Consider the following 27122-nt stretch of genomic DNA (forward strand, 5'->3'; position numbering starts at 1 on the left):
ACGGGGGTCGCTTGGGTCCCTTGCAGCTGGGGAGCGCAGACGGGGGTTGCTTGGGTCCCTTGCAGCTGGGGAGGGCAGACGGGGGTCGCTTGGGTCCCTTGCAGCTGGGGAGCGCAGACGGGGGTCGCTTGGGTCCCTTGCAGCTGGGGAGGGCAGATGGGGGTTGCTTGGGTCCCTTGCAGCTGGGGAGGGCAGACGGGGGTTGCTTGGGTCCCTTGCAGCTGGGGAGGGCAGACGGGGGTCGCTTGGGTCCCTTGCAGCTGGGGAGCGCAGACGGGGGTCGCTTGGGTCCCTTGCAGCTGGGGAGCGCAGAATGAGGTCCCTTGCAGCCGTGATCCCCGGCAGCCGCACTCAGCCCGCAGCACCCGGGCTCCGCTCAGCAGCGAGGCCGCCTCCGACGTCCCCGGGGCCGGGGCACCCCCGAGCCGAGCCGCGGGCGCCAGGCCCCGGGCCCCGGCGGGTGCTGCCGCCGTGCGCGGCCGCGGCTCAGGCGCGGCTCCGGTGCCCGCGGGGCGCGGCGCTGCCTGGCACGGCCGGGGCTCCGCCGCGCCGCTGGGGCGCAGCCGCCGCCGGCATCGGGGCGGCGCGGCTCGGCTCGGCTCGGCTCGGCACGGCACGGCGAGGACCTGCTCGGCTCGGCGCGGATCTGCTCGGCCCGGTTCGGTACGGCGCGGATCGGCTCGGCTCGGCTCGGCGCGGATCTGCTCGGCTCGGCGCGGATCTGCTCGGCCCGGTTCGGTACGGCGCGGATCGGCTCGGCTCGGCTCGGCGCGGATCTGCTCGGCCCGGTCCGGTACGGCCCGGCTCGGCTCGGCCCGGTTCGGTACGGCGCGGATCTGCTCGGCGCGGCGCGGCGCGGCGCTCCGCCCGGCTCGGCTCGGCCCGGCCCGGCCCGGCCCCGGCGGCTCCTCGTGCCCCGCTCAGCGCCCGCCCTGCCCGGCGCCCCCCCGGTCCGTGCCGGCTCGGTGCGGCGGGGGGACGGCGCCGGGCATCCCCTCCCGGAGCCGGTGCCGGTGCCGGTGCCAGTGCCGGAGCCGGCCGGGCGCCGCGCCCTGCGCTGCCGCGGCGCTGTCCGCGGCGCCGGGGCGCTCGCCGGGCCGGGGGCGCATCCCCCGCTCGGCGGGTGCGGGGCCGGCGCGGAGCTGTCAGCGGGCCGGGGGGGCCGGGCCGGCCGGGGGGGCCCCGCGGCAGCCTGGGACTTGTAGTCCGCGGCGGCGGGGGCGGCGGGGGCGGCGGGGGCGGCGGGGGCGGCGGGGGCGGCGGGGGCGGCGGGGACCCTCTCCCCGCCCTGCCCTTTGCAGCCCCCCCCGGCCATGGCGAGGCGCCTCTGCCGCCGGGGGGCTCTTTTTTTAAGATGTCCTCATCCCTCTTGTTGCAGGGGACCCCGGCGCCCGCTGCCACCCCCGGCCTGCGGGGACGGGTGGCAGCTCGCTCCCGCGTCGCCCCCGGCATGGGCACCCCGCGCCGCCGGGTGCACGGCGCTGCACATCCGCCAGACCCCAGCCCTGCCCTGGCTCCCCGGGCCAGCGCGACATCCGCCGCCGCAGGGGGACCTCCGGGCTCCCACGCCAGCAGCGAGGCCGCACAAGGAGATTACTGCAGGATTATTTCCCCGCAGCTGGCGGAGAGGCTCGGGCGGAGGTGGGGGGAACGGGCCCAGGGGGGCTCTCGGCCTGAGCGGGGCCCCAAGCCTCTGCCCCCGCCGCGCGGTGGGTGCTGCACGCTGGGAAATGTAGTTGGGGTGAGCATCGCCTGCTCCCCCGGGACGGCGCAGCTGATGCTGGGCGCGGAGGCGAGGGCAGGTGCTTGGAGGGTTTCCCGAGCAGCGTACAATGGGCGTTTTGTGTCTGCGGAGCCGGGCGGCGAGCACGGAGCACGGCCGGGGGGGCTGCAGACACCCAGGCACCGGCAGCGGGTGCTTGCGGGCTGGGGGATGCCCGGCAGGAAGGGCACGGTGCGAGGACCCTGGCCAGAGCCCCGGGACCCCGTGGTGCAGGCAGCGAGATGGGGTGCTGGCGGAGGTCTCATCGGGGCATCGCGTGGGGAGGGACATGGGGACGGGCCGTGGGCGGGGGGCTGCGCAGACAGCAAGGGGTGCGCAGAGGGGACCCCCGTTGCACTGCCGTGCCCAGGTTTCCCCGCATGTTCCCATGTCGCCACCAGCCCCCCCAGGCCACGGGTAGCCAGGCCGCAAGAGGATTACAGGATGCTTTATGTAAGCATGAGATTACCCGGGGCTGGGCACCCCCTGCTCCCCCCGGCCACGGGGCAGCCCCCAGCGATGCCGGGGCCGGGCAGCCCCGGAGGGTGGCTTTGCAGGGCCGCGTGTCCGGTGATGCCGGGGACATGCCCATGGGGGAGGGCTCCTTCCCCTGCCCCCAAATCCTGCACATTAAAGCCCCGCTGAGGCATCTGCAGGGCGATCCCCGATCCCCAAATCCCAGATCCCTGCGTGGCGGAGGGAGGAAGAGGCGTGGGGAGAAGGATGGGCCAGATGTGGCGGGGGAGACCAGGGCTCACAGAGAGAGAGATGCGACCCAGAGCAGCCCGGCATCCCCACGGCACAGCGCCAGCTTTATTGCAAGATGAGCGGCGAGCGGGCAGGCTGCGGTCCCCGGCGTGGCACGGGCACACCGGGGCATGCCAGGCTCGGTGCTCGTCCCCGGGGCTCTCAGTCCAGGGCGAAGTGCAGCGGGGGCAGCGTGCCCGGCTCCGCGGGGCACTCCGAGTACCACCGGAGCGCCAGGGCCCCGAAGACGGCCTCCCCCCAGGGCTGCGGCACGTGGACGTTGTTGCGGTAGCTCAGCGGCGCCACGGGGCAGAAGGCCGGCGGCCCAGCCCGCCGCGGGCCGGCGGGGTGCAGCACCTGGCACAGGACCCGCTCTCCTGGCGCCCCCGGCTCCTTCCCCGGCCGCTCAGCCTTGCCGGAGACGTAGCGGACGCGGGGCGGATCGCCTGCCAGCAGGTACCGGAAGATGTAGCGGATGCGGGGGCACTGCAGCCGGTAGAGCCGCAGGAGGTGGGTCAGCGCCTCTCGCCAGGCCTCCGAGTCGGCCCCGTGGCGGTCCCGGAGCTCCATCAGCACTTGGTGCAGCGCCAGGAGCTTGTCCGTGCTGCTCTCCTCCACTTTCCCGTCGGGCCAGAGCCCGGGCCAGGGCTCCGCGTGCCCGTGGCGCTGCCTGGCCTGGGTCTGGCCCAGCCTGGCAGGGGACAAGCTGACCGCGTCAGCCCAGCTCTCCTTGTGCATCGCAGCCACCTTCTCCAGCCCCATCGTCTGCAGGGCTCCGGGGACCGGAGGCCACGGGCCGCCCTCCGGCAGGGCCGACCAGCTCTCTGCTGGCTGCTTGGCTCTCTCCGGCCAGGGCCACAGTGGCCGAACCTTTCCCGTGGGCTCCCTCCCGCCCTGTGTCCCTGTATCGCCTGGGTGCAGGGACGGCTGTCCCCGAGAGACCTGCAGCCGGGCTGAGATGCAGGCCAGCAGCGTGTCCACCCTGACTTCAGGCTCCTGGCCGCCGGCTCCGGCCGCCCGCCTGGCGTAGCGCCGGTGTGCTTCTGCCAGCTCCTGGGCGATGGAGGCGCCTGGCTCGGGCTGCTGGGGGTCCACCAGGCGGGCACAGAGCCACAGGGCTTCACCCAGCTCCTCGTCCTCCTCAGCCGCCGCGCTGGCAGCCGCGGCGAGCAGGGCCTGCAGCTCCAGGCGCTGCTCCGGGACGGGCAGCTGGGCTTGCAGAGCCTGGAGCCAGCCGGGCAGCTCGGCAGCCCCTGGCAGCTCCTGGGGGGCTACCAGGCGATGCAGCAGGGCTTTGAGCATCTCCCGGGGCCCCTCGTCCCTTGCAGCCTCCACCAAGCCGGGCCACGTCCCCAGGCCCTCTTCCTCGCTGAGCTCCAGCAGCTGCTTAGCACCAGCACCCTCGGCCGCCCCTGGCTGCCCCGGGCAGGGTCCCTGCGCTCCCGGCCCAGCCCAGCCTTTGCAGGAGCGTCTCCTCTGCAGCTGGACGAGGAGGTCGCCGGAGGATCTCAGCAGTCTCCAGGCCGTGCTGTCCCCGGACAGGGCCTTGCTGGCCAAGGCCATCAGCTCCTCCATCACCTGCCGCTCCTCGGCCGAGGGGGTCGTGCGCAGGCCGAGCAGCTTGCAGAGGTCATCGCGCCACTGGCCCTCCTCCGAGCCGTAGCGCTGCTGCGGGTTGATGCGGCTGGCGGTGTCCTGCTGTGGCGGGGCCCCCGGCTGGTCCCTTGGCAGGGGGGTCCACGGGGACCCTCTCCGCAAGGGGGTCTCCGGGGACTGTCCCCGCCCTGGGGTCCTCGCAGGCTTTTCTCGCAGCCGCACCCCCGTGGGCTTTCTCCGGAGCAGGATTGCCGAGGCCTCGCTGTGCGTTTGGAGCCGGGAGCCCTGGGGTGCCCACAGCCGCTCGCTGGTGGGCTCCCTCCGCACGCCAGCTCCCCGCGCCGCCTCCCGCGTGGCGTCCCTGCGCCGGCCAGCCCGCGGCCTGGCCAGCACTGCCTGGCCCACAGCGGGCAACAGGGCCCCCGCCAGCCCTGGCCGCGGCAGTGCCGGAGCCCCGCGTGCCAGCGTGCCGCTGGACGTTGGCCGGAGCGGGGAGGGGGCTGTGGTGGGCTGTGTCCTTGAGCCGAGTTTGGGCAGCCTCTGCTGCACCTGGGGGTGCATCGCTCTGGGTGTCTGGGCCAGGCCTGGGAGGGAAGAGGGCGCTGGCGCCAGCCGTGATGGATGCAAGCCTGGGGGAAAAAAACCCTCATTTTACATCCCTGCCTTGCCCAGGGAGCTTGGGATGCCAGCAGGGCAAGAGGCAGGTCCTCGTGCCGCACCTCTGTCTGTCATCCTCTTCCTCAGCTGGGCCTCCTGCGCGGGTCCCTGCGGCGCTGCTCGCTCGGTGCCCCCCAGCTCCGCGGGCAGCTCCGGGGACTCCTTCTGCTCCGTCTCCGGGCTGCTCCGCGACTGCTCCTCCACCAGGGACAGGGTGGACGTCAGGCGCTCCTCCACTGCCTGCAGCAGTGTGTCCAGCTCCGTGGGGCTGGCGGCTGCCGCGCTCGCCCCCTCTGCACCCGGCACCGGTGGGCCGATCGCCAAGGGTACGAGCTCCCCGCTGTCCAGCGTCTGCCTGGAGCGGGAGGATGGACATCCCTGGGGACACGGAGCAGAGCATCTCTGGGGACCTTGCAGGGCCGGGGATGCACTCACACGTCCTCCCTCAAAGAGGAGGCAGACGGCCCCTGCACGGCCTTCCTGAGGGCGGCCTTGTCGGTGATGCCCGTGATGGAGCGGAGCAGGGAGCGCGCCAGGTCCCGCACCTCCTCGTCCTTGTCCATCAGGGCGTGGGCGAGCGGCAGCAGGTCCCGCTGGGTCAGCAGGGCCATCCTGCCCAGCGTCTGCCAGGCGGCACGCCGCCTCCGCGCCCAGCGGCTGGTTGTCTGCGGGAAGAGGCTGCTGTAGGCCTCCGCTTGCAGAATGGGCGGCAGGACGTAGCTCTCGGTGATCTGCACCAGTGCGGCGGTGCACAGGGTGTAGATGGTGGGCGACGCAGCCTCCATCTGCCCCAGGATGCCCCGCACGACCCCCTCCAGGCTTATGCTCTCAGGCTTGTGGAGCAGCCAGTTCTGGCTGGCGATTTCAGCCAGCAGGTCCCGGGGGGCCTGCTGTCCCAGGAAGGGCAGCATCTCCCCCCACGGCTGCCTGGCCTCGCGCTTCCCTGGCGCCTTCGGCAGGGACAGCACGGATGCCCGGACCTTTGCCCGCTTCCTCCTGGGCAGCTCCTTCTGGAGGGAGCTTCTCTCGCGGTCAGGGGTCCCACTGGGCCAGAGGCAGGCACGGACAACCGAGTTGGGGACGAGGCCATCAGGCGCGATGGGCCAGCGCAGCCCATGGAGCAGGTATTCCTCCAGCAGCCGCGCCAGCTCCTCTGGGGGACGCGCACTGTGCACTGGCTCCGCTCGCCATCTCCGGGCCCGCTGGGGTGGCACTGGCCGCCTGGGGCGCAGGGCAGAGCTGACACTGGGCCCTGCGGCATTCACAGCCCGCTCTGGGGCTATTTGGGGACCAGCCACTGCCTTGGTGCTGCCTCGGACTTTGGCTGTTCCCTCCACCACGATGACTTGCTTGTAGCTCGCAAGGACCTCCATGCCCTCATAGAACATGGCCCCGCTGTCCTCCAGCTGGTACGTGGGCACAAAGATGGTCTCAAAGGCCTGGAGGAAGCTGGGCAAGAAGCACAAGGGCTCTTCAGCCACATTGTCCGGCAGCCAGTAGGTGGCCAGCTCCTGGAGGTGGGCGCGGGGCAGGTAATTGAAGCAGGGGATGAGAAAGATGCTGCAGTTGCAGCCGACGAGCAGGTCGCCCCAGCGGCTGGCGAAGCAGACCCGGCTGAACTTGAGGCTGGAGCTGAAGTCCACCACCAGGACGCCTGCCAGGCTCCAGAGGCGGATGGAGCCATCCGCAGCGCCCGTCACCAGCAGCTGCAGCGTGGGGCAGTAGTCGCAGGAGGTGATGGTGCAGGAGTGCATGGGCGGGCTCTCTGCAGCGAGGCTGCAGTCTTCCCCGCGTGCCAAGGCAGCGAGGCCCCAGACCCGCAGGCAGTTCTCCGTCACGGCGCAGACAGCCCCAGGGACCAGCAGAAGGTGCTGGACGCAGCCATTGGTGCTGGCGATGGCATGCACTGGCAGCAAGACCAGCTCGCTGCCCTGCGCCGCGAGGCTGGACAGGACGATGCGCTCATCCGAGCCGTAGGAGCACAGGAAGCTGCTCTCGTGGGACCCACTGGAGAGGTCGTCGCTGCCCGAGAGGCTGCACATCGCCTCCACGCCTTGCTGGTGGAGCTGCTGCTTGGGCAGTGGGCGGCTGAGGCAGCTCAGTGCGCGGATGCAGCCGCTCCGGTACCCGGCAAACACGCAGCTGCACACCTCGGCGTCCACGCGCAGGCGGCAGAAGGCAAGACAAAGCACCCGGTCCTCCCGGCTGGCCGCAGTCCGCAGCACGTACTTGGCTGGGCAGGGGTTTCTGGTGGTGTCCAGGACGTAGACGTCAGCGGTGCCCACTGTCACCGCTAGCTGCTCCCGGTCAGGATCGTAGACGTAGTCCAGCGCTTGCTCCAGCAGCTGGTAGGGCCAGGTGATGAGGAGCAGCTGGCCGGTGACGGGGGACAGGAACCGCACGGTGCCGTCCTCGGTGGCGGCCAGGATGCGGGCTCTGCCCGAGCCGCAGGGCACGTGGGCCAGGCGCCGGAGCGGGGAGCCGGCGGTGTGGAAGAGGCGGTGGAGGTCGCGCAGGGTGTGGAGGGAGAAGTTGCCGGGCGTGCTGCAGTAGAAGGTGGCGGGGCCGGCGAAGCCCAGCTGCAGCACGGGCTCGCCGAGGTCCAGCTGGCGCAGCAGGTCCCCGTGTGCCCAGCCCCACTCCTTCACCAGCCCGTCCAGCGAGGCCGTGAGCAGGCTCTGCCCCGCCGGGTGGACCACCGCGCTGCTCACGGCCTGGCGGTGGGCCTGGAAGCGCTGCACCCGGCGCCCTGTCCGCAGGCTCCACGCCTGGACGTAGCCGGCCGAGTCGCCGGCGTAGAGCCGGGCCGGGGGCCCACGGAGGGCGCAGACGCAGAGCGCGACGCCCAGGGAGCCGGCCAGGGCCCGCGTGGGCGCCCGGCTGCGGGCGTCGTAGAGGCGCACGGTGCTCTCGCACAGGGCGACCAGGGCGCGCGCCACCGGTGCCGCCTGGACCTGCTGCACCAGCTCCCCGCCGGGGACGCGCACGGCGCCGGCCGGGCTGGGGGCCGCCGGGGGCCCCGCGCCCAGCGCCCACCAGGCCAGCACGCCCAGCCCGCCGGCCACCAGCTCGCCCGTGTCCGGGCTGTAGCAGAGGCTGGCGAAGGCGTGCGGGCAGGGGGCGGCTGCCAGCAGGGCCAGGTCCTGCCGGTGGTCGCCGAAGAGCCGGAGGCGCAGGTCGCTGCAGTACGCCGCCAGCAGCCGCAGCGGCGGCACGTGGCAGACACGCAGCGCCCGGGGCGGCTCCGCCAGCGGCACATCCCGCTCCTCCACCGCGCTCCCGGCCTCCAGCCGCTGCAGCCACACGTGCGCCTGCGGGGGCCCACCGACGGGGCCGGGGGGCGAGCATCCGGACGCCGGGTCACGTCCCGGCTGGGGGTCGGAGCGGGGATCGGGGCAGCTCCGCGGGTTTTGGGGACATGGGGGTCACGTCCCGGCTGGGGGTCGGAGCGGGGATCGGGGCAGCTCCGTGGATTTTGGGGACATGGGGGTCACGTCCCGGCTGGGGGTCGGAGCGGGGATCGGGGCAGCTCCGCGGGTTTTGGGGACACTGGGGTCACGTCCCGGCTCGGGGTCGGAGCGGGGATCGGGGCAGCTCCGCGGGTTTTGGGGACATGGGGGTCACGTCCCGGCTGGGGGTCGGAGTGTGTATTGGGACATTTCTGCAGGTTTCGGGGACACCGGGGTCACGTCCCGGCTGGGGGTCGGAGTGTGTATTGGGACATTTCCGCAGGTTTTGGGGACACCGGTGTCACCGGGGGAGGGGGGGGTCTCACCTGGGGCTGGCTGCTGCCCGGCCTCTCCCAGGCGAAGGCGACGAAGACGCGGTGGCCGTCGGAGGGGCAGAAGCAGACGGGGGCCGCGGGGCAGGCGGCCCGGTAGGCGAGGGCCGGGTGGTCGCTCCGCCGGACGGCGGAGCCGGCGGACGCCTCGCCGGGGCCCTGCGGGGCGGAGGGACGTGTGGGCAGGAGGCTGTGGCCCCGCGGCCCCCCCCCGGGCCAGCGCAGCCCCCCTCCGCCCCGGCCCTACCGCGGCCGCCCGCAGCCTCTGGAGGATCTGGGCTCGCAGCTCCCGCCAGGCCGGCTGTGGGGCTGCCAGCATCGCTCGCGACTCCTGTTTTGGGGTGATAATCAGTGGTTTTGCTCTCAAGGGACTGCCCCCCCCCCCGCAGGCCTCAGGCAGGGCTGGGCCCACCAGGCCTCGGTTGCCATGGCTGGGCCCGGTCGCCATGGCGACGCGCCGAGGATGGTGGCCTGGCCCGGCCTGGCCAGGGTGACATGGTGACACTGCCCCCCCCCCCAAACGGATGGCCCCAGTTGTCCCCATCTGCTGTCCCCCACCCTGCGCCCAGGATGTGGCTTCGTGTCATAGCTGCTTGTGGGCAATGCCACAGCCGCCATGGCCCCCCTGCGTCCCCTCCCTGTCTTGTCGCCTCTGTGTCCCCTCCATGTCTTGTCCAGGCCCCTCCACATCCCCTTATGTGTCCCCTCTGTGTCCCCTCATATGTCCTCTCCCCATCCCCACTATATCCCCTTGTATGTCCTCCATGTGTCCCCTCCATGTCCCCCATATGTCCTCCATGTCCCCTCTATATCCCCTATATGTCCTCCATGTCCCCTCCCTGTCCCCTCTATAGCCCCTCGTATGTCCTCCATGTGTCCCCTCATCTGTCCCCCCCATGTGTCCCCTGTCCCCCCCCATGTCCCAAGGGGGGGGGGTGCTGCCTGGCACTGCCCCAGCCCCCCCCAACAAGGGGGACCCCTTTCCTTGCTGCACTGATGCAGGAGGGGGGGGGTCCCCATTTTGCATGTGTCACCTGGCAGGGGCCAGCCCTGTCCCTGTTCCCGGGGGGGGGGGGACACCCCCACGTCCCCCAGTATTGGGGCTTCATGTGTGGCACAGGGTGGGGGGGCTAGTCCCTAGTGTTACTGGGGGGGTTAAGCCTGCCTGCTGCACGGGGGGGGCACTGAACCCCCTCCCCAAAAGGGGATTTAACACTCGCACCCTTCCCCTGAGCCCCCCCCGGCCCCCCCCTCGGCTCTCACAGAAACGGGGCGCCTGGCCCTTTAAACCCCCCCTCCCCGCAGCAGCGCCGCAGCGCCCTCTCGCGGAGCGGAGGGCGACGAGCAGGGCGGGGCGAGTGGCCCGGCCCCCTCCGCGGCCCCGCCCCCTCCGCGGCCCCGCCCCCGCGGCGTGCACTCCCTCCCTTCAGTCGCCTCGCGCCGGGCTCCGGGGTGCCCTCGCGCCGCTGCCGCCCCGCTATTGGCCCGTGTCCTCGCGCCGCTGTTGCCAGGTGAGAGACCCCTTCGCTTCGCCCTGCCGCCGGCTCAGTCTCCCCCGCGGGCTCGGGGGAGACGGGCGGGGAGCGGGGGGCTGCCGCCGCCGCCGTCCCGCGGCGCCCCTTCCGGGCGGGCGCGGGCTGCGGGGAGGGTTGGAGCGCGCCGGGTGTGTGTAGGGTGTTGGGAGGGGGTGGCTAAAACCACCGGCTCGCCTGTTCCTTCTCCCTGCGGGCAGCGGCCGGCGCTGCTGGGATTTGTAGTCCGCGGGCGCCCGCGTGGCCCTGGTGGCGGGCGGAGAGGGAGGGGGAGAGAACTACAGCTCCCAGCAGCCCCCGCGCGGGCCGCGGGAGGGGGTGGTGCCGCTGCCCCGGAGGAGTTGGGGCCCCGTGTCGCGGGGGTGCCCCTGGGGGGGCTCTGAGGGGCCTCGTGCTCGGGGTGGGTGGGTGGGTGGGGAGAGGGTTTGGGGAGGGCTGATGCTCTTTGGGGGGCCCGTGTTTGGGGGGGGGAGTGTAGCAGTGGGGGGGGGTCCGGGGGTGGCTGGTGCTTTGGGGGCTACTGTGCCCTGTAGAGGCTTATTGCCCCTGCAAGGGGGGGGGTCCCTGGTGCAAGGGGGCACTTGTAGGGGGGCCCCCCCTGCCCTAGAGAGAGCAGCAAGGAGGGGGTCAGGCTCCTGCCAGCCCCCCTGGGAGGAGGTGGGGGGGAGGGCTGCCCCCTCCCAGAGAGGGGCAGGAGGGCGGGGGGAGACCCCGGCCGCCAGCGCCGTCCTGGGCAAGAGCCTCTCCCCGTCTGTTCCTGCGGGGAGGCACCTCCTGCCCCGTCCCCTGGTCGGGGTGAGGACCCGAGCTCCAGCCCGGCTGTTTTGGGGAGCTGGGCCACAGTCCTGGGCCTCCGCGGCCCTCCCTCGTGGAGCCGGAGGGGGCTCGCCCTGGCCGGGGGGCGGCGGGCCGTGCCCGGGGAGGGGGTTATCCAGTTCCGGCAGCAGGTCTCGGCTCCCCTCCCGGCCCTGGGCACGCCGCACCGAGAATCTCCTGACCTAATTCAGGATCGCGGAGACAATCGACTATTCATTCGCTGGGGAAGTTGCCTGTGAACGTGCGGGGCCACTTCTTTGGTGGTTTGTGTGTGTGTGTTTGTTTTAAAAAAAAAAAAAAATTAAAAAAAAAAAAAGAAAAACCCCAACACTGATGTCAGCGGGGAGCGACTTGGAAAGCCGGCGGTGCCGCGTGTGGCCGCGCTCCTGCGGGTCGGCGTCAGCGGGGTCGGGACGGAGCTGCGGCGTCTTTCCCGCGCGCCTGGCTGGGCTGCGGGCTTCCCGGGGACGGCTGGTTAGTTTAACTGAACCCGCCGCAAGCGCGGAGCCCGTCCCGGAGCGGGGCGCCCAGGACCCGCGACGGGAGCCGCGCTCAGCGCCCGGGGCAGAGCGCGGGGTAAAGCCGCGGACGGAGGAGCGCCGACGCGTTTCGCACCGACAGGTCTCGCGCGCGGGGCTGCTTGCCGCTTGGCTTCGTCTTCGCCGCGGCGCTTCCGAACTTTGTTTCAGAGGGGAGAAGCGCGTGTTATCGGTCTGGGCAGGTATTGCTTTAAAAATACCCGTCTGTGTAAACGGAGGAGCTCTGGACGTGCAGCAGGAATCAAAGGCCAGTGTTGTAAGAGAAGCTGAATCAGCTAAATGGAAGCAGAACAGGCAAACCATACCGAGGAGGAAGATGTTAAACTTGCTGGCTTTGCCTAGGGGTATTGGCTCTCTTACGCCGCATAAGTAACAGCTGCGGTATGAATGAAGGCGGGGGGGCCGGTGCGAGCTATGGGTGGGAGTTACGGTGTTGGGGCGGCGGGGGGGGGCTGTCGGAGGCAGGTCTGACACCACCCGCTTGTCTTCGCGGAGGCGCCAGCGTCCCCCGCCGGGGAGCGAAGAGCCGGCGCCGGACGGGAGCGTCGCGGGCGCGCGCCTGTGACGAGCGCGCGGGGTCTTGCTCCGCGTCCCGCCGGTGCTCGGGGCGGGGGGCTGCCCCCCCCCTGGCCTGGCTGCGCCCGCCCCGATTTCTTGCCGCCTCCGGAAGGCGTTTGGCGGAGGAGCTGTACCTGTCCTGGCATCGAGCTGTGCCCTTCCTTTGGGCTGAAAAGCGGGTTTTTCTTTGTTTTGGTTTGGTTTGGGGTTTTGTTCTGAGGTTAACCCGGGAGGTTTCTCTTCCCGCTGTCCCACACACCTGGGTGGGTCCTTACAGGTTTCCAGCCAGGGTTTGAGAAGCTCGCTGGGATATGAGCGAGCAAGAACGAGCATTTTCTGGCAAAACAGCCCTGCTCAGGACTGTAACTGCGAGCGAGAAAGGATGACGCTCTGTATCCAGGACCTGGAGTTTGCATTTCAGAAAGGCACCGTGGAAGGGGCCTGTTTTCCTACTGAGGCTTGGAGAACGTGTATGTCATTCCCATTAGCCTTAATGGAAACTGGTGCAAATTAAAGTCTTTATTTGTTTTGCTAAGATGCCTTGTTAAACTTAGTGCTGGCTCCAAAATTACCCTTTGAAAAGATACTCGGCTTTCAGAGCAATCCCAATGGAAATACTTTCTTTAAAGAGAGGGGGGGAAGAAAAACAACCAATGGGGGGGGAAAAAGAAAAAGAAAATCCCTGAGCCTCCCAATGCTTCCTCCAGACACAGTTTGTTTAAACAAACGTCCCCTCCCCTGCAGTGTTTGCAACCCAAACACAGAGGCAGGGAGCGTGCAGAAGTGAAACCAGCGTGGATTATTTCCTTTGTCCGAAGGGTTTCGCAAATAGGGTTCGTATCCCTGTGATCCGGCGCGGCGGCGGCAGCAGCATCCTCGGGGGGAGGCGCCTCCCCCCCGGCTGCAAGGTGCCTGCCCCGAAGGGTTTATTCTCAGTTAATGGGAAAAAAACCTAGAAGCGGGGGAAGTCTTCTGCAAGCAGGTTGGGCTCGGGCGCAGCCGCCGCTGGTAGCCAGCGTCCGGCAGGGCTTGGCCGCGGCGGGGAGCGCCAGGCGGCAGAACAGACCCTGCCCTCGCCGCCGCGCAGGTGCCACGTCGGCAGCGGCTCCGGGAGGTTTTGCACCCTGCTTCGCCGCGTTTGCGTGCTCGGGCCTCGCTCTGGCTGGGAGAGGAGGGGGGAAAACCCCAATCCTCCCTGACGAGCGAAAGGGCAGGTTGTGTCCGCGCTGGTGCTCGCGGCCGGGCGCGCAGAGCTCGGCCCGCTCGGAGACGGGCGGCGGGTCAGCGGGCGTTAGCAACGCGTGGCCTGGACGCGATGCAAGCGGGAACGCGGCGGCGGCTTCGGACCCCCCCGCGCAGAGCTGGAACCGCAGATCGGCACCTGCTTCCCGCGCCCCCCGGCCCCTCCGCCGCTCCCCTCCTCGCGGGGCTGCTCTTCTCCAGGCTCCTTCCTGCGCTTGTCTGTTGAAGAGGTTCTTCTTCTTTTAATTACATCCCATAATGAAACTTGCTTCATCCCGACCTATTTGTGCAGGCACTAAAGAGTCTAACTCTGACCGGGGCCGTTTGCTAACGAGTTGTTACTAACGAGAACGGGCTGATGGGTTTTGTTCTTGGCACCTAAAAGGACCCGCATCCTTGCTGCGGTTAAACAAAAGGGCGATGGGGGGAAGGAAGCGGGGCCGTTTCAGTAGGATTGTGCCTCTCCGTTATTTACGGTGTGGCTGGCAGGCGGGGGGCGTCCTGCCTTTGGCCGCCCCCGTCTTCCCCCTTCCCCGCGCTGTTGACTTCGGTGCGAAGGTGGAGGTGCAGCCCCCGGGGGGGACCGGGGCTCGTTTGGGGGCCCGGTGCCCTGCAACCTCTGCATCGTCGCAGGCCGGGTTGTCGGCCGCCGTTTGGAAGCGGTCGGCCGCTGGCCCGGAGATGGTGGGATTTGCTTTCGCTCCGGTAAGATGGAGGAAGGGCTCTTGGGGCTCCCCCGGGCTGAAGGCGAGCGTCCTCCGTTTGCTCCCGCTCCTGCGGGCTCGAGCTCGCGGCGGGGGCCGGGCCGCCGGCGCTGCAGCGAGCCCGGAGCGACAGCGGAGCCGGGGGTCTCGGGCTACCGATGCCCCTCGCAGCCGGGAGACTCGCGCGTGCGCGGGCCGAGTTACCATCTCGGATGGGCTTTTTGTGTGCCGTCTTCCTTGGTTTTTTTGTTAGCGTCTTGTCAGTATAGTTTGAGACTCGAGCTGCTCGCTGTGCACGCAGGTCTGAATAGCGGCATGTCCTCCACCCCTACCTGTTTACCCCTTCCTCCAGCTTCTGGAATACCTTGTAATTCCTGTTGCTTCTTATCTTTAAGCTCTTCAGACCTCTTTGGAGAGCAGCTAGCGCACAGTGAGATCCTTGGTGCCACTGAAATCCCCAAAACAGGGGGACGAGACTGCGGCTAATGCCCGGGACCCTTGGGTGCCCCCCTCCTGGGAGGGCAGCTGCCGGGGTGGACAGCCAGAGGCGTGGGCTGCGCTCCCTTTAGAAAAGGGCACATCTCTTCCTCTCCCCGTGCCGCAGGGTCCTGCCCTGCTGAAGGCAGGGGTTAGGATGCAGCCCCTTAGGAGGAAAGCGTTGCGCGCTTCTGGCGGGTTCAGGAGAGAGCTGCGTTTCCAAACTTGGTCTGTCACGCTGAAATGAACTCTGTGTCTCTTTCTCTAGCTATGAACTTACACTATTTCTTTTTTTTTTCCTTCTAATTCAGAGTCCTTCCGCAAGTTTTGAGCCAGCTGACGGCGGCACTTCTGTCCCTATAGGCGCGGGGCGAACGCGGTAGGAAACCTCTCTCGTCGGCTGTCTCGCCCCGTAAAGCTCCCGCCGAGCGAAGAGGGAGTCTGAGCGCAGCCTCCGCGCGGTAAGCGGCTCCCGAGGCTTCCTCCGCCGTTCCTACGTGCGCGGAGGAAACCTCTGGCTGAGACTTGCCTTATTGTTGTGCTTATTGGGTGTGTAGGCTTGGATTTAGTCCGCTCCCTTTAAGGAAGTGATGTGGACTTGGACCTGCAGCGGGGAGGTGAAGAGCCCTCGGCTCGCTTCGGTCTTCGGGTTGTGGCGCCCGCACCGGCGCGGCGCGCGAAGCCGTGGCTGCCTTTTAACCTCTTGCCTGTCGTCCTGGCTGTTCAAACAGTTGGCTGCTGCTCTCTGCTGAGCAGTCACAAGCTCGACAGAAACCATTGTCCTCTTTGGACGAGGATTACAACCTCGTCCTCTTTCACACACACTATTTTTACAGCAGTGGGTGCCTTTGAATAAAGGGTTTTGAGGTTCACTCTGCAGTCTGTTTGAATTAGTTGGAGGCATGTATCGTTAATCCCTCTTCTTTATCAGGAGCTGAATGCTAGAGTCCTCTCCCTGAGAGAGGGAGAGAGGTCCTGCGTGGTAACAGCTGCTGGTGGGAGATCGGTGCTGGTAGGTGTTGCAAGCGTTCGCAGCAAGTGGAGGCTGATCCTTTCCGTGCTTCAGGAGCTGATAGTGGGGGGCTTTGGTTATTAATTCCGGTTATTTTTTTACAGTCATAAAAACGCTTTAGAAAAGGTGGGGAAAGCCCTCTGGTTTGCTTCTTGGACTTCCATCTACTTAATGCATCTGTTACTGATAAGACTGTGTTAGGAAACAGAACAGTTGGTCGTAACAACCCTTCATGCTGTTTAGTTGATGAATCGATAGCAGCAGCTCAAAGTTTGTGCTATTCTAGCTGTGCGTCGTCAGCGTAAAGGAGGTGGGAATGAGTGTAACGAGGGATGAGCGTAACAGGTCTCTGCTGCGAGGAGCTGGCCCTTGGCATGCACCGCGCGCGTGCGGAGCAGTGCGTTCCCAGCGCCGGGGCACTTCCCCTTCGGGGCGGCATGTCGGCGGCAGAAGCTGTTGAGCTCCTGGGGACGGGGACAGCAGTTCCCCCTTCCTCGCTGGTTTAGACTGGGAGCCGTGCGTCCGTTTGGGCACGACGGGGGGGAGCCCGTTGGGGCTGGGACGTGCCGTGGCCGGACTCGGGATGCTCCTGCAGAAGACGCTGCCCTGCGTTTGCACGGGCCTTGCTCTGGCGCGGCTGCCGGCGGGGAGGTTCTGCGGTGCCCGCGTCGCCTCGTCACCCTGGGGAAATGAAAGACGTGAAGAAGTCGCAGTGGGCGCAACCCTAAATCAGCAGCGAGCGTGGGAAGAGGAGGTGAGGCCATTGCCGTGTCCTTCGCTATCCTCGCTGCGCTGCTTGCAGCCGTGCTCTTCGATATGCCAGAAATCCTCCTTCAGCTTCCAAGACTCCTGCTGTACTCAAATGAAATCACCCTGGCCTGACTTTCCCTCCTTCCCTGCAGGCTCTGTCAGTGTAATCTAGACCAATGAGGCTATTGGAGCATGTTTTTCCCCCCCTGTGTATTTAGTGCGTGTGAAAGGAAATGGCTATCAGCATGTTGCTCTCTTCTTGCTCCGCTTTCTCTTAGCAGAAGTACGCCTGGGGAAGGAGGCATTAGCAGGCAGCCCGCAGCCCGGAGCTCCCCAGCAACCGAACAGGCAATATTTCTTACGCTGGAGATGAACAGATTTTAATTAAATAGCAAGCTAAAGGAACAAAGTTCCTTAACAGCAGGCACCTCATCCATTTCTGCTGTCCGATATCCCGGCGCGATGCTATAAGAGAAAACCCTCCTGAAGGAAGGTTCCCCCTTGACTCGAGCAAGGCCAAGGCGGCGCTCCCTGCTCCCGAGGGCTGTCGGTGGGGACAAGCTGGGCAGAAGCTCCGCTCGGGTGATTCGCGGGAAAGGCACCGGGAGCGCGAGCGCTGGGCCGGTGAGCGGGGACCGGCGCCGCTGCCTTTAATAGACCTCTTTGGTCTTGAGCGCGAACGATCACCTCCTGAAGGTGTCCGAAGGTGTCGGTGTGCTTCATCCGCGGGTGCCCAGAGCTGCTGCTGCGCTGGGACCGTCAGAATTGCAGTTATCTGATACCGGAGTTGGCACATCTCTAGCGCCAGGCAAGTACGAATTTGCCTGTATTTACAGTCCTGTTGAAAAGTCCTATGTTGTCTTTAGTTTGACACACAGGGTGAATACTGGACTATCTCTGATTATGCCGTCTCCATCAGATAAGCATGGGGAGATCTGTCTTGCTAATGCTGAGATTAGCTTGGAGCATAAATATGAAGGCAGCATCTGGACCGCGTCCTGCCTCCCTCCCGAGTGGGCGCAGTGTGCTTCTGCGGCACTGAGGGCTGCTCTCGTGACAAGGTCTGAATTGTCATTTTGTTCCATATTGTGCATAGTTCTGATATTTAACCATCTGTTTGTTATCCTTTTTCCCCCTCTTTTTTTGCAATGAGAAAATTAATGGCATTCTCATTGCTCAGTAATGGGGATTATTTGGCCTTAACCAACCCTAATTAGGCACAAAATTGTGAACCTCTTAGCTTAATTACTTTACTAATTTTCTCTTTGAAGGCCGCAGCATTAGCTGTCAACTGGTTTTGTTCTTACTTGACTCTTACCTGAAGCTCAGTTTTGCCAACTATTGGGTCTGTGTGTAATGCTCAGGAAAGACTCTTTTATCAGAAAAACTAGAAAACGGGGAAGAGAGGCTTGACTGGCTCAGGTCCTCCGTGGCCTCTCCAAGTAACCCCCCGGGGTAGACCGAGAGCTCTGCCATGGGGCTAGGGAGAAAACTGTATCTGTGGCTAGAGCAGAAGACGAACTTGGGGTATTTGGTTTTTTTCCTGGCTTTTACTTGCTTAGTGACTTGGTTCAAGTCCTTGCGGTTCCTCTTTGCGCTGGGCTCAGCGCTGAGTGCAGGGTTATGGGGGAGGCTTCCCTGGAAGGAACTGTGAGAGTTCTGGGTAAAAACTCAAATCTGCTGCAAGACACACAGGTATAAATAGTCCGTCCGCCAAAATGCGGCCGGCCAACTGCCTTGGCTTTGGCCAAACCAAATGTACCTACAAGCAAGTCACAAATGTTTTTCCCGTTGGCCGTGAATGAACTTCAGTGGCTTGTTGCTTCCTGGGGGCTAGCACACACTATGGAGCGCTTGGATCATCGCGGTGATGTCACGCGCTCATTTTTAAGGTCTAGTTGCAAGAAAAGAGGAGTCTTTATGCCAAACCGTGGCTTTAGTATGCAGAATAACCAGCACCCGTGCTAAGGCTCTCGCGCCGGGCAAGTGAGCACGGCCCAAACTGCTGCCACCGTTTCTCTCCAGATTGCCCTCAATTTGTCACATCATGCTCGTTTGTAGCAACTGGGACATGTTCTTGCATTACCACGTAACAGTGAATTGAGGGCAAATTATGTATTATTTTTAATTGCTTGGCCTTTATGCCAAAGCTACATTAGCGAGTTGCTAAACCAGCAAACGTTGCAGAAGGAAGCACAGAGCAAGGCAAGAGAAGCCAACTGTGTAATGGACCATCTTGTCACGGGCTTCTAACTTCTGAAAACAGAAATAATTTTCAATCTGGAAAAAATATTGCTTTGCCTGTAAGAAGCCTCATTTTCAGGAAATATCTGCAGTGCTTCCCTGAGCTCTCTAGACGGGATTTGCAGTGGGAACTGCGATTGCATGGTCATCTGTGGAGCGCAGGAGGGAGGAGGTGTAACATCTCGGGAGTGACCGAGGAGGTTTTTGGGTGCTGGTTGTGGCTGAGAGGAACAGGGTGGCATCGTGCCACTGGGGTCTGAAGGTGGAGGAAGGTGTTAAGTCCTCGGTCTTCATCCTCTGCCGTCCAGCTTGCCATTATCATCCTGGACTGGTGCCTGTGCTCTCTCTGTGCCTGGTCTTTTCCACCTGGTTTTCATCCTGTCTGTTAAGACTGCAAGCTAATTTTCTTTGGATATATGTCCCACGCCTGCCCAAGAGGACGCTTGTCTCGACTGGGCCTTTGGTGCTGCCGTGGCCAAGGGAGGCCTTGAAGCGCGCTCGGGTGCAGGATCTAACCCATCACCCTCGTCCTCCTGGAGGTCGTTAGCAGCATCCTCGGGGAAGGCGATGGGACTTTGCTGTGCGCGTGGCAGATGCCCTACCAGATTTTGTGCTCTCTTTGTGGCTGTTGCTTGTTGGCCGTTCATTAAGTACCTGTTTGTTTGGAGTTCTTTTTAATTCTTCCCTAAATTAAAGCAGGTGTTTCACCCTTTGCAACCGATTGCTGCTGTGACAAACCAAGCTTGCACCCTGGGGGGGGGGGGGGGGGGGGTCAGTGTGCTGGATCTGCAGACTGTTTCCTAGAAAAACACTGTGTGTCTAGGCACTCCTGCCCAGGCTGCTGTGCTGTGGTGAAAAGAGGAGTGGTGGCAGGTTTCTGTGGGCCATGACCCATAGATAGAGAAAGCCATGGGCGACTTGGGCTCCTTAATCCTTTCGCAGAAGCATGAACTTAGATGCTTGGCCCGTCTAATGCCATTTTTGGCAGAGGAGGACCAAGTAGCTGCGAGTTGGAACAGACTGAGCCCCTTTGTGGCTCTGGGGCTCCGCTCACCAGCGTTGGGGCACGTGATGTGGGGATTTTACTTTGCACTTGCTCTCGTCGGCTCCGTGGATGCATGCCTACGAGCGGTTGGAGCGCACGGACACGCTCCTGAAGCATCTTCTGGGCTGGTCTTATCCGAAAGGAGTGCAGGACTGCTCTGCAACGTGGACTCGTGCGTAGAGGAGCGCTGCTGATCCGAGTCAGCCCGACACCCGAGTTCCTCCCTCTCGGAGCTGCAAGCGGAGAACGCAGCCTGATCCTGGCAGCCCTGCCTCCGACAAGGGTGTTAACAATTCGGCTGTCAACGGGATTAAGAGTTGCTGCCTTTAACACCTTCGAAAAGTCCTGCAAACCAGAAGCCCCTTTCCCAGGTTGATGATAAACGCTTGTTGAAGAGCCCTGGGATACAGGAATGAGGACTTCTAAGATCCTGCGTGTTACAAGGGTGAAAATGTTTGCTTAAGAAAACCGTCTGTGCCTTATCCAGCTAACCATGCCTGAGCTTCAAAGCAGGGCTGAGTGTCTCTGACCTCTTAGCCGCAAATGAAGTGGCTGCTCTTGCAAATGCAATTACTAGGTTTCCTCCAACCCAAAAAGTGTCACGTTCGATAAGCGTGGCTCTTTTTCACCGCAACCCACTTCGGTAGCGCTTTCTGAGACGGAAAGTGAAATAGGTGCAAATGATCATTAGTAAAGTCGCTTTCTGTGCAACTCCTGGTCTTTGCTGTTGGATTCCTTCTCTCCGGGGTCCGTGTCCAGGAGGAAACGGATGTCCACCTGCAGCTGCACAGGGCTCCTGGCTCGTGAGTTCTGACTTAGGAGTTCTTTCCACCTAAATAATCCTATGGAAACCCTGCTTTGTCTTTGAGATGGGGCGTTACCTTGAGCTGCCATGTAGCTGGCACATCAGTGCATTAAAAACTCCTGTGCTCGGGAAAGAGAAGGCTCTAGACTGTGAATTCCTATTTTACTGACCTTGCCAAACAAACCCAGCAACATCCTGGGCAAATTTTCCCATTACAAGATGCAGCGACTGTGTCGGATCCTAGCGTCGAGGGACGTAAGAATTCCCATTCCCCATTAACGGCAAATCCATTTCAAGATGCGCGCTGAGGAAAGACAACGATGAAAATAAGGAGCCACAGGGCTGTAGGCTAAACTTGAAATTATTTTGATCTCATCTCGGGTCAAGCAGGAGGTATAAAGAAGCTATTCATTCCTGCAGCTAGAGCAGAGGTTAAGTGCTTCTGTTAAATATGCTGTTATGAATGCTAACCCTTTAAATGAGATGACTGGGGTAGGCTGGAGGTTGTGGGCTGTTAAGTTAAAATAGTAGGAGCTTTTGTGATGAGAGGTTAAGGCTGTCCACGGAGGCTCAACCCCTGTTGTATAGAAAGTTTGTGTTGCTGTGGTCTAAAGCTGACCATTGCAAAGACTTGATCTGAGCAGACTTCTAAAGTTAAAGTATTTGTTGACTTAATGGTACAGATCAAACATGGATGAGTGTTGCTGGTTGAAAAATAAAAAGCATTAAAGTTTCTCAAACGATTGCTCAGTAATCCCCCTGCTCCCGATGCAAGGCAGCAGACTTCCCAGCTGGGTTCTGCCTTTCAGGAAGTCTTTCACTCTGCATCTCCATCCGTAATCCAGGAGCTGCATGACTGTCTACTCCGTGGTTGATGTTTTTAGATTTGCTTGGATGTTGTAGCAAAAACAGGCCCGAGCGTTGCAGCATGCAGAGATCTGAGATGTCAGCGCACTCGGGTCACCTGCGCTCGGTGTAATTCGTGGATTTCGGACGCAGGAGTCAGTTCTAGAGAGATGCTGTAACTGACCAGTCTTGGACCTTTCTCTGCTTGAAACGCTAATGATTGCAACAGTCTTGGACCCGTTCTTAGCTCTTCGGAGTTGAGCCTTTTTTTTTTTCCTTCCCCCTCTTGCCTCCGCTCGCTTTGCTTGGGCAGCAGATGCAGACTGGTTTTGCGGCCCTGGCGCCCCTGCTCAGCATTGCTAGGAAGGCATGGAGGGGTGGCACGAAATCGCAGCCAGTCAAACAAATGGAAAGACATGGGCTCCAACTGGAGCTAGCAGCAGCAGAGCCTGGAGCGGCGAGTGCTCTGCATCCTGGGCAACCGTTTACCCCGCCGCACGCAGCGAGGCGGTAGTAGCGCTCGACACCTGGACTGCACGGGAACAGACGGGCACGGCTTAAACCTTTTCTTTACCTGACCGATAGCTGCGTTTTGTGGCCGTCTGCTAAAGGGGTGGTTGGCCGCCCCGTTTGCAGGAGCTGCTGCCCAAAGCTTGTGCCCTGCTGGGAAGCCCAGGGCTGCTGCCGCGTCCCGTCCCAAACGCCGCGAGAGCGGGGAGCCGGGAGGATGCTTGCGCCGGTGGGGATCTGTCAGCGCAGCCCCGGGGCTCGTCCGGCAGCGCCGATGCAGCGGGAGAGCCGAGATCCAGCCGCGGCCGTGGTGACGCGCCGCCCGGCGAGAACAGGGAGGGCGTCTGCGCGGCACCGGCGTCGCAAGCGCTTCGTTTCCAGACTTACTGCAGTTACTTAAACGCCTGTTTCCTCGTGACCGGGCCACCTGGGACCTGATAAATAATTCCCTTAAGAGCTGGAGAGGGCGAGAGCCGCCCGCGGCCGGCGCCCGCTGCAGCATCGTTTGTGCACCAGCTCGACCTTGCAGCCGGCTGTGCCGTGATCGCGGTGCAGAGGGGCAGGGGAAAGGGTGTGTTTCCAATTAGCGAGCTCTCTTGATTACGCTTGGCATGAATACCTCTTCATCGGAGAAGAGAGGGACAGAAGTACAGGACAAGTACTCTTACCATGGTTTTTTTCTTACCATCGTTACCTCGTTTGGTTTGGTTTGGTTTCCCCTGCTGCCGGCAGATGAACTTGTTGCCTTCTGCAAATAGAAAATGAAATTGCCTGCCTTTCCCGTGGCTCTGCGCCTCGCGGGGTCGCTTGCCGAAACGGAGGGGTGCAGTTCTGCAGTTCTGACTTGATGAAGGTGGGGCTGGCTGCTGCTTTCTCTTTTTTTTATTAAAGTACTTGATTTGCATCAGTATGAAATATCCAGAGAGACTTTGAGGTTCAGCGCGGGGCGGCTGCTGCTGCAAACGCAAGACCAGCCAACGCGCCGGATGCGGCGGAAGGGTCGGGAGCGTTTATTCGGTTCAGGTGCGTTAGGGACCTCTTCTGCTCTCCTGTAAATACAGCGTAAGCCCCTTCCTTCCTTCCGTCCACGGTTATGTAAAGTCATCTTGCAGTAATATATTCAAAATTTGGGTCTTCGTGAAAGAAGAAACCCACCCCTTGCCAAGCAGCTGTTCTGCTGGGCTGGATTTCTGCCCAGAAATAATTTCATCCCAAAAGGAGCAGTCCAGGGCTTGGTCTTGTTCTTAAAAACCAACCGCGTTTCGCTCTGCTTGATTTTTTTTTTTTTTTTTTTTTTTTTCCTCCAGCAAGCGAGCTGAAAAAGCAGCGTTTCTGGCTCCTTTGCGCTGCCCCCGCGCGCGGAAGGGGAGAGGGCGGCCGCCGAGCCGAGCGGACCCCTGCGCGGCCCAACCGCCTTGCTGGAGCCTGCGCTGGGCCCGTTTCACCGCGGATCGGGATGCCCTCTCCGCGCCGAGATGGGTTTTCCACGTGACTGAGGCTTCAAACCGGGCTGTTTTCTTTTCTACAACACTGATTTCTTTTTTTTTTTTTTTTTTTGCGGCGCGTATGTGCTGAAAGCCATTCTTCACGAAGCTGCTTTCCTTTGATCCCTGCAGCTAAACTGATTTTTCTTGTCGTCGAGAGGGTTTATGGAACGAAGCATTGCAAGAACAATGCAACGCACGAATTCCTTTCCCTAATAAGGGTTAAATCCCTCTGCGCGCTTGCCAGCGGAGAAGCAGGTTCGAGGAGGAGCCCTCCAGCTTGGCCCGTGAAAGCGTCCCGCTCTGCCGCGGGAGCCGCCCGCCGTCCTGCTCGCGCGCGGAGGCACCGGAGATCCCAGCGCGGCTCGTCCGGAGGCCTCCCGTGAATAGTTAAAACGCCTCCCCCCTCCCGCAAGGCTTTGCAAGGGCCCCTTTTGGTCTTGCTTTCGGAAAGGCAACCGCCGGCGCCGCGGCGGGATGGGGAAGGAGCAGCCGCCGGCAGCGTCCCCCGGCGGATAAGGAAACCCCATGGGATAAGGGCCCTGCAGGGTGGGTGAGAAGGGGTCTCCAGCCCTGCCCCTTCCCGCTGGCCGCAGCGGCCTGGCTGCAGCCCTGGGCCCGGCTCGCCGCTGCCCCCAGCTCCTGCCCGGGCAGAGCATCGCTTTAACAGCTCACTCGAATTTCCCATGTGTCTAACAGGAAGAAAAAAACCTCAATGGCCTGCTCTTATGGAAACGGAAAATATTGCTGCCCTGTGCGTTTTTGCGTGTGTGTGTTTTTTTTTCCTAATATAGCGTTAGCCCGTTGGCTTGATTTGAGTTTTTAAATTCCAAGCTTCCCCTCGTAAATTGGGGGGGGGGGGGGGGGGGGGAGGAAAATAAACCAAAACAAAACCAAGAAAAACCAGGCAGGGGCCAGGGCGTGGAGAAGGATTGTATAACTCTGCTCCCAACGCTTGTCTCTGCAGGTTCGTTCCTGTACCGATGCCAGGGCAGGTACGTCGCTCCTGCGGCCGCGGCAGCCCCTCGGCATCGCCCGCCGGCTTCGGGCTAACCAGCGCCGCTCTCTGCGGGCGGGACCCCCCCAGCGCCGGCCGGCCCCCCTTGTTGCGTGGTTTTTTTCCTATCCTTGCCGCAGCATCCCGGGGCCAGGCGGGAGCGGGCCGGCTCGCTCGCCGGTGCAGCGGGGCTGCAGCTCCCGTTCCCGGCGTCTCGTCCCAGGCGGGTTTGCACGGCCCGTTGCACGCCAGGGCTTTGGGCCCGGCCGAGGCGCATCCCGCCTGGAGGCTGCGACAGCCAAACGCTCGCTTGGTTTTTTTTTTTTCTTTGTTGATGCAGCCTGTCCCTCGTCCCCGGAGCGCGCTGGTGCCTGGGCTCCCGTCCGTGCCGCCCGTGCACGGGAGGACGGCAGCGAGGCTTCCCCAGCCCGCCCGGCCCGCGTCGCTGCACGGCGACCAAATAAAAAATTAACGCCGGCGTGAATCTTTCATGTTTGCTCCACTTTCCCTCGCCGCGTCTGCGGGAGAGCTTGTCGAGCGGCGTTCGCCCCGCGCTGCTCGTCCTGCACGCCGACAGCCTTCCCCCCTGCAACGGGGAGGTTAGGCGTCCCCCTCCGGGTTGCAGCGGTTCGCGTGGAGCCCGTGCTGTTGGCGGACGCGAGGCTGCTCCTTCGCCCGGGGCTTCGCTGGAGGCCGGGAGGATGCTCGGCCAAGAGGGGATGCCTCGTGCCTTCGTAGTCCCCGCGGGGTCCCTGCTAGCCGCAGGCTCTGCCCTTGCACCGCGCTGGGCAGGGTGCGAGACTCTCCCGAGTTAACTCCGCCGGTACGTGAGCCCGGCTGGGTGGAAAAGCAGTAATCAGGGTTGGAGCATGGTACCCTCCGCGGGCAGGGGGCTAGTTATCCTCGCTGCTTAAAACCGCTGCCTAGCCCTCTCCCGCGGAGAGCTGGGCGACCCCAGGGGCCGGGCGCAGAGCGGCTCCGCGGGGAGGCTGCCTGGGGCCAGGCCCTCTGCCCAGCTCCGAACGGGCGCTTTGCCTTTTGGTAACGAAGTCCCCGCCGGCATGCAACGCGGCAGCGGGCGTGCAATGCCCCCGCCGGGCGTGCAATGCAGCGGTGAGTGTGCAATGCCCCTACCAGGCGTGCAATGCGGCAGCGTGCAATGCAGCAGTGAGCGTGCAATGCCTGTGGTGGGTGTGCATTGCAGCAGTGAGTGTGCAATGCCCCTGCCAGGCGTGCAATGCAGTGGTGAGTGTGCAATGCCCCTGCCGGGCGTGCAGTGCGGCAGCGTGCAATGCAGCAGCGAGTGTGCAATGCCCCTGCCGGGCGTGCAATGCGGCAGCGTGCAATGCAGCAGCGAGTGTGCAATGCCCCTGCTGGGCGTGCAGTGCCCCCCGCAGCTTTCCGAGGGCGGCTCTCCTCTCCGTGCCGCTCCAGCCGCGGCGCTGGGCCGGGCGACGGCGCTGGAATGCGCCGTGCAGCCCTGTTTGCACGCTTGCTAAGAGCACACACCCACCCGTGCGTTGGGCTCTGGTATGTTCATAATAGAAATCTGATATCAGCTGCTGTAAATGCCTGTCGCGGTGATCTCATTTCTGCAACAGAGCAAACATGCCATTGTACGGGCAAAGGGTCTCTCCGAAGGCGGGTTGGGCTGTTCGAGCTCCCCTGGACGCCGCTTCCGCAAAAGCGCTCTCTGAGCTTAAAACGCAGCAAACCTGATTAATAAAACAAAAAAAACACCCGAGTTTAACCCAGTGCTGTAAACAACGTCCAGCCTGAAAGGCAGATCCGGGGAGAGCTGTCAGGAGTTAACATTCGAGTTTCACCTGATGGAGTTTATTTTGGGGCAAAGCTGTTCTGCTTCATAACTCCGCCGTCGGGGAAGCGGGAGCGCAGCGCTTTGGAATAAAACACTCGAGAAATACCGCGGACTGCTCAGCCGGGCGGTCTCCTTCCCCAAACTATGGGGAAGTCTCTTGAAAATCAGGTTGGAAGCAAGCTGCGAGCATGTTGCCTGCATCTCCTGGTAACCAAATTAATTGTTCCCCAGGCTATAAGCTCATAACTCATAAGTAGTAAAACAAGATCCCTCCCTGAATAAAGAGGGATCGGCTTTTGAATGCAACTGGTTCGCTTGGCGTAACCCACAACATCGAATATTTTCCAGGTTAATCCCGTAGCTCTGTTAAGGCCTCAGCAGCGGCAGCAGGCTGGTGGGGCTTCGTCGCCCGGTGTAGCAGCGGCGCGGTGGATGCGACGGCGCTTTTGGTTGCGCGAGAGCAGCGCCGGAGATGATCTCCAGAGGTCCCTTCCAACCTCAACCATTCTGTGACTCTGTGATGCGGTGGTTATCGTCCTGAATTTTTCTGGTTTCTGTTGAGTATGCTTGAAATCATAAGTCTCAGTGTCTGTCGCTCCTTTCATGCCTGTAGGATAAAAAGACATATTTCTAGAATCTATACTTTATTATAGTTTTCAGGTGCAAAGTGCTTTTTAACCCTTTGATTAAAGCAGGTAGCGATGCAAGTAGCGCAGGTCTCACGCGGGCGGTGGGTAGCTGCTGCCCTTCCCAGCCAACGCCGATCGCTGCTGTTGAAGGCGAGGATTGTGCAGTCGGTAGGAGCCCGCACGCTTCTGGGACGCCTCTGCCCGTCCTCGGTTCTGGGTGTGACCGAGCCCGGGGGGGTGAGTCAGTAATTGTGGGGAAACAGAGTCAAAAGTTGAACCGTCCCATGCATAAACATCGGCATCTCTTCTGGCCTTTGCCCCGCGGCGAGCGCTGCGCGTGCGTCACGTCCCGTGCAGAAGGGACCCGGTACGAAAACGCTCCCCCCGATCCTTGGGGCCGGCCGTGCGCGAGAGCGGCGCCGCCGCGCGGCTTCGCTCGCCCCGGCGGCCCCCGGGCGCCGGCTGCCGCCTCCGTCGCTCGCGTCTTCCTGGCGGCGGGAGCTCGCGGGCCGGCCCCTGCCCTCCCCGGCCGGCTGCCTTCCCCCTGCGCGCGCGGCGCGCCGAAGCGCC

The 27122-nt window shown here is 63.4% G+C and overlaps 2 protein-coding genes across 9 annotated transcripts in view; one reads left to right on the forward strand and one right to left on the reverse strand.

Moving 5' to 3' along the window:
- Positions 1–2091: 2091 nt before the first annotated feature.
- WDR87 (WD repeat domain 87) lies at positions 2092–8991 on the reverse strand. The gene is made up of 5 exons (XM_068910533.1): positions 8791–8991; positions 8538–8702; positions 5198–8073; positions 4825–5117; positions 2092–4734 (listed from the first exon to the last, which is right to left on the reverse strand). Exons 1-5 carry the CDS (start codon positions 8989–8991, stop codon positions 2672–2674), a joined length of 5598 nt encoding a protein of 1865 aa, XP_068766634.1. The 3' UTR covers positions 2092–2671.
- A 934-nt stretch (positions 8992–9925) lies between these two features.
- SIPA1L3 (signal induced proliferation associated 1 like 3) overlaps positions 9926–27122 on the forward strand; it is a 50827-nt gene continuing 33630 nt past the window's right edge. For 5 of the 8 annotated variants that reach the window (XM_068909755.1, XM_068909765.1, XM_068909761.1 and 2 more), the window contains exons 1-2: positions 9926–10054; positions 14723–14872. The gene's annotated coding sequence lies outside the window, so the exon portion shown is untranslated. The remainder of the gene's footprint in view (positions 10055–14722; positions 14873–27122) is intronic. The other 3 variants (XM_068909762.1, XM_068909763.1, XM_068909764.1) reach the window with 1 other exon arrangement.

Source organism: Struthio camelus, chromosome 16, assembly GCF_040807025.1.
Source record: "Struthio camelus isolate bStrCam1 chromosome 16, bStrCam1.hap1, whole genome shotgun sequence".
NCBI classification, from domain to species: domain Eukaryota; kingdom Metazoa; phylum Chordata; class Aves; order Struthioniformes; family Struthionidae; genus Struthio; species Struthio camelus.

Coding starts and splice junctions, on each gene's coding strand:
- WDR87 (XM_068910533.1), bottom strand. CDS start 8,991: ATGGCGACCGGGCCCAGCCATGGCAACCGAGGCCTGGTGGGCCCAGCC. Junction 5,118..5,197: donor TCCTCTTTGAGGGAGGACGT/GTGAGTGCATCC, acceptor CTCCCGCTCCAG/GCAGACGCTGGACAGCGGGG. Junction 4,735..4,824: donor GAAGAGGATGACAGACAGAG/GTGCGGCACGAG, acceptor TTTTTCCCCCAG/GCTTGCATCCATCACGGCTG.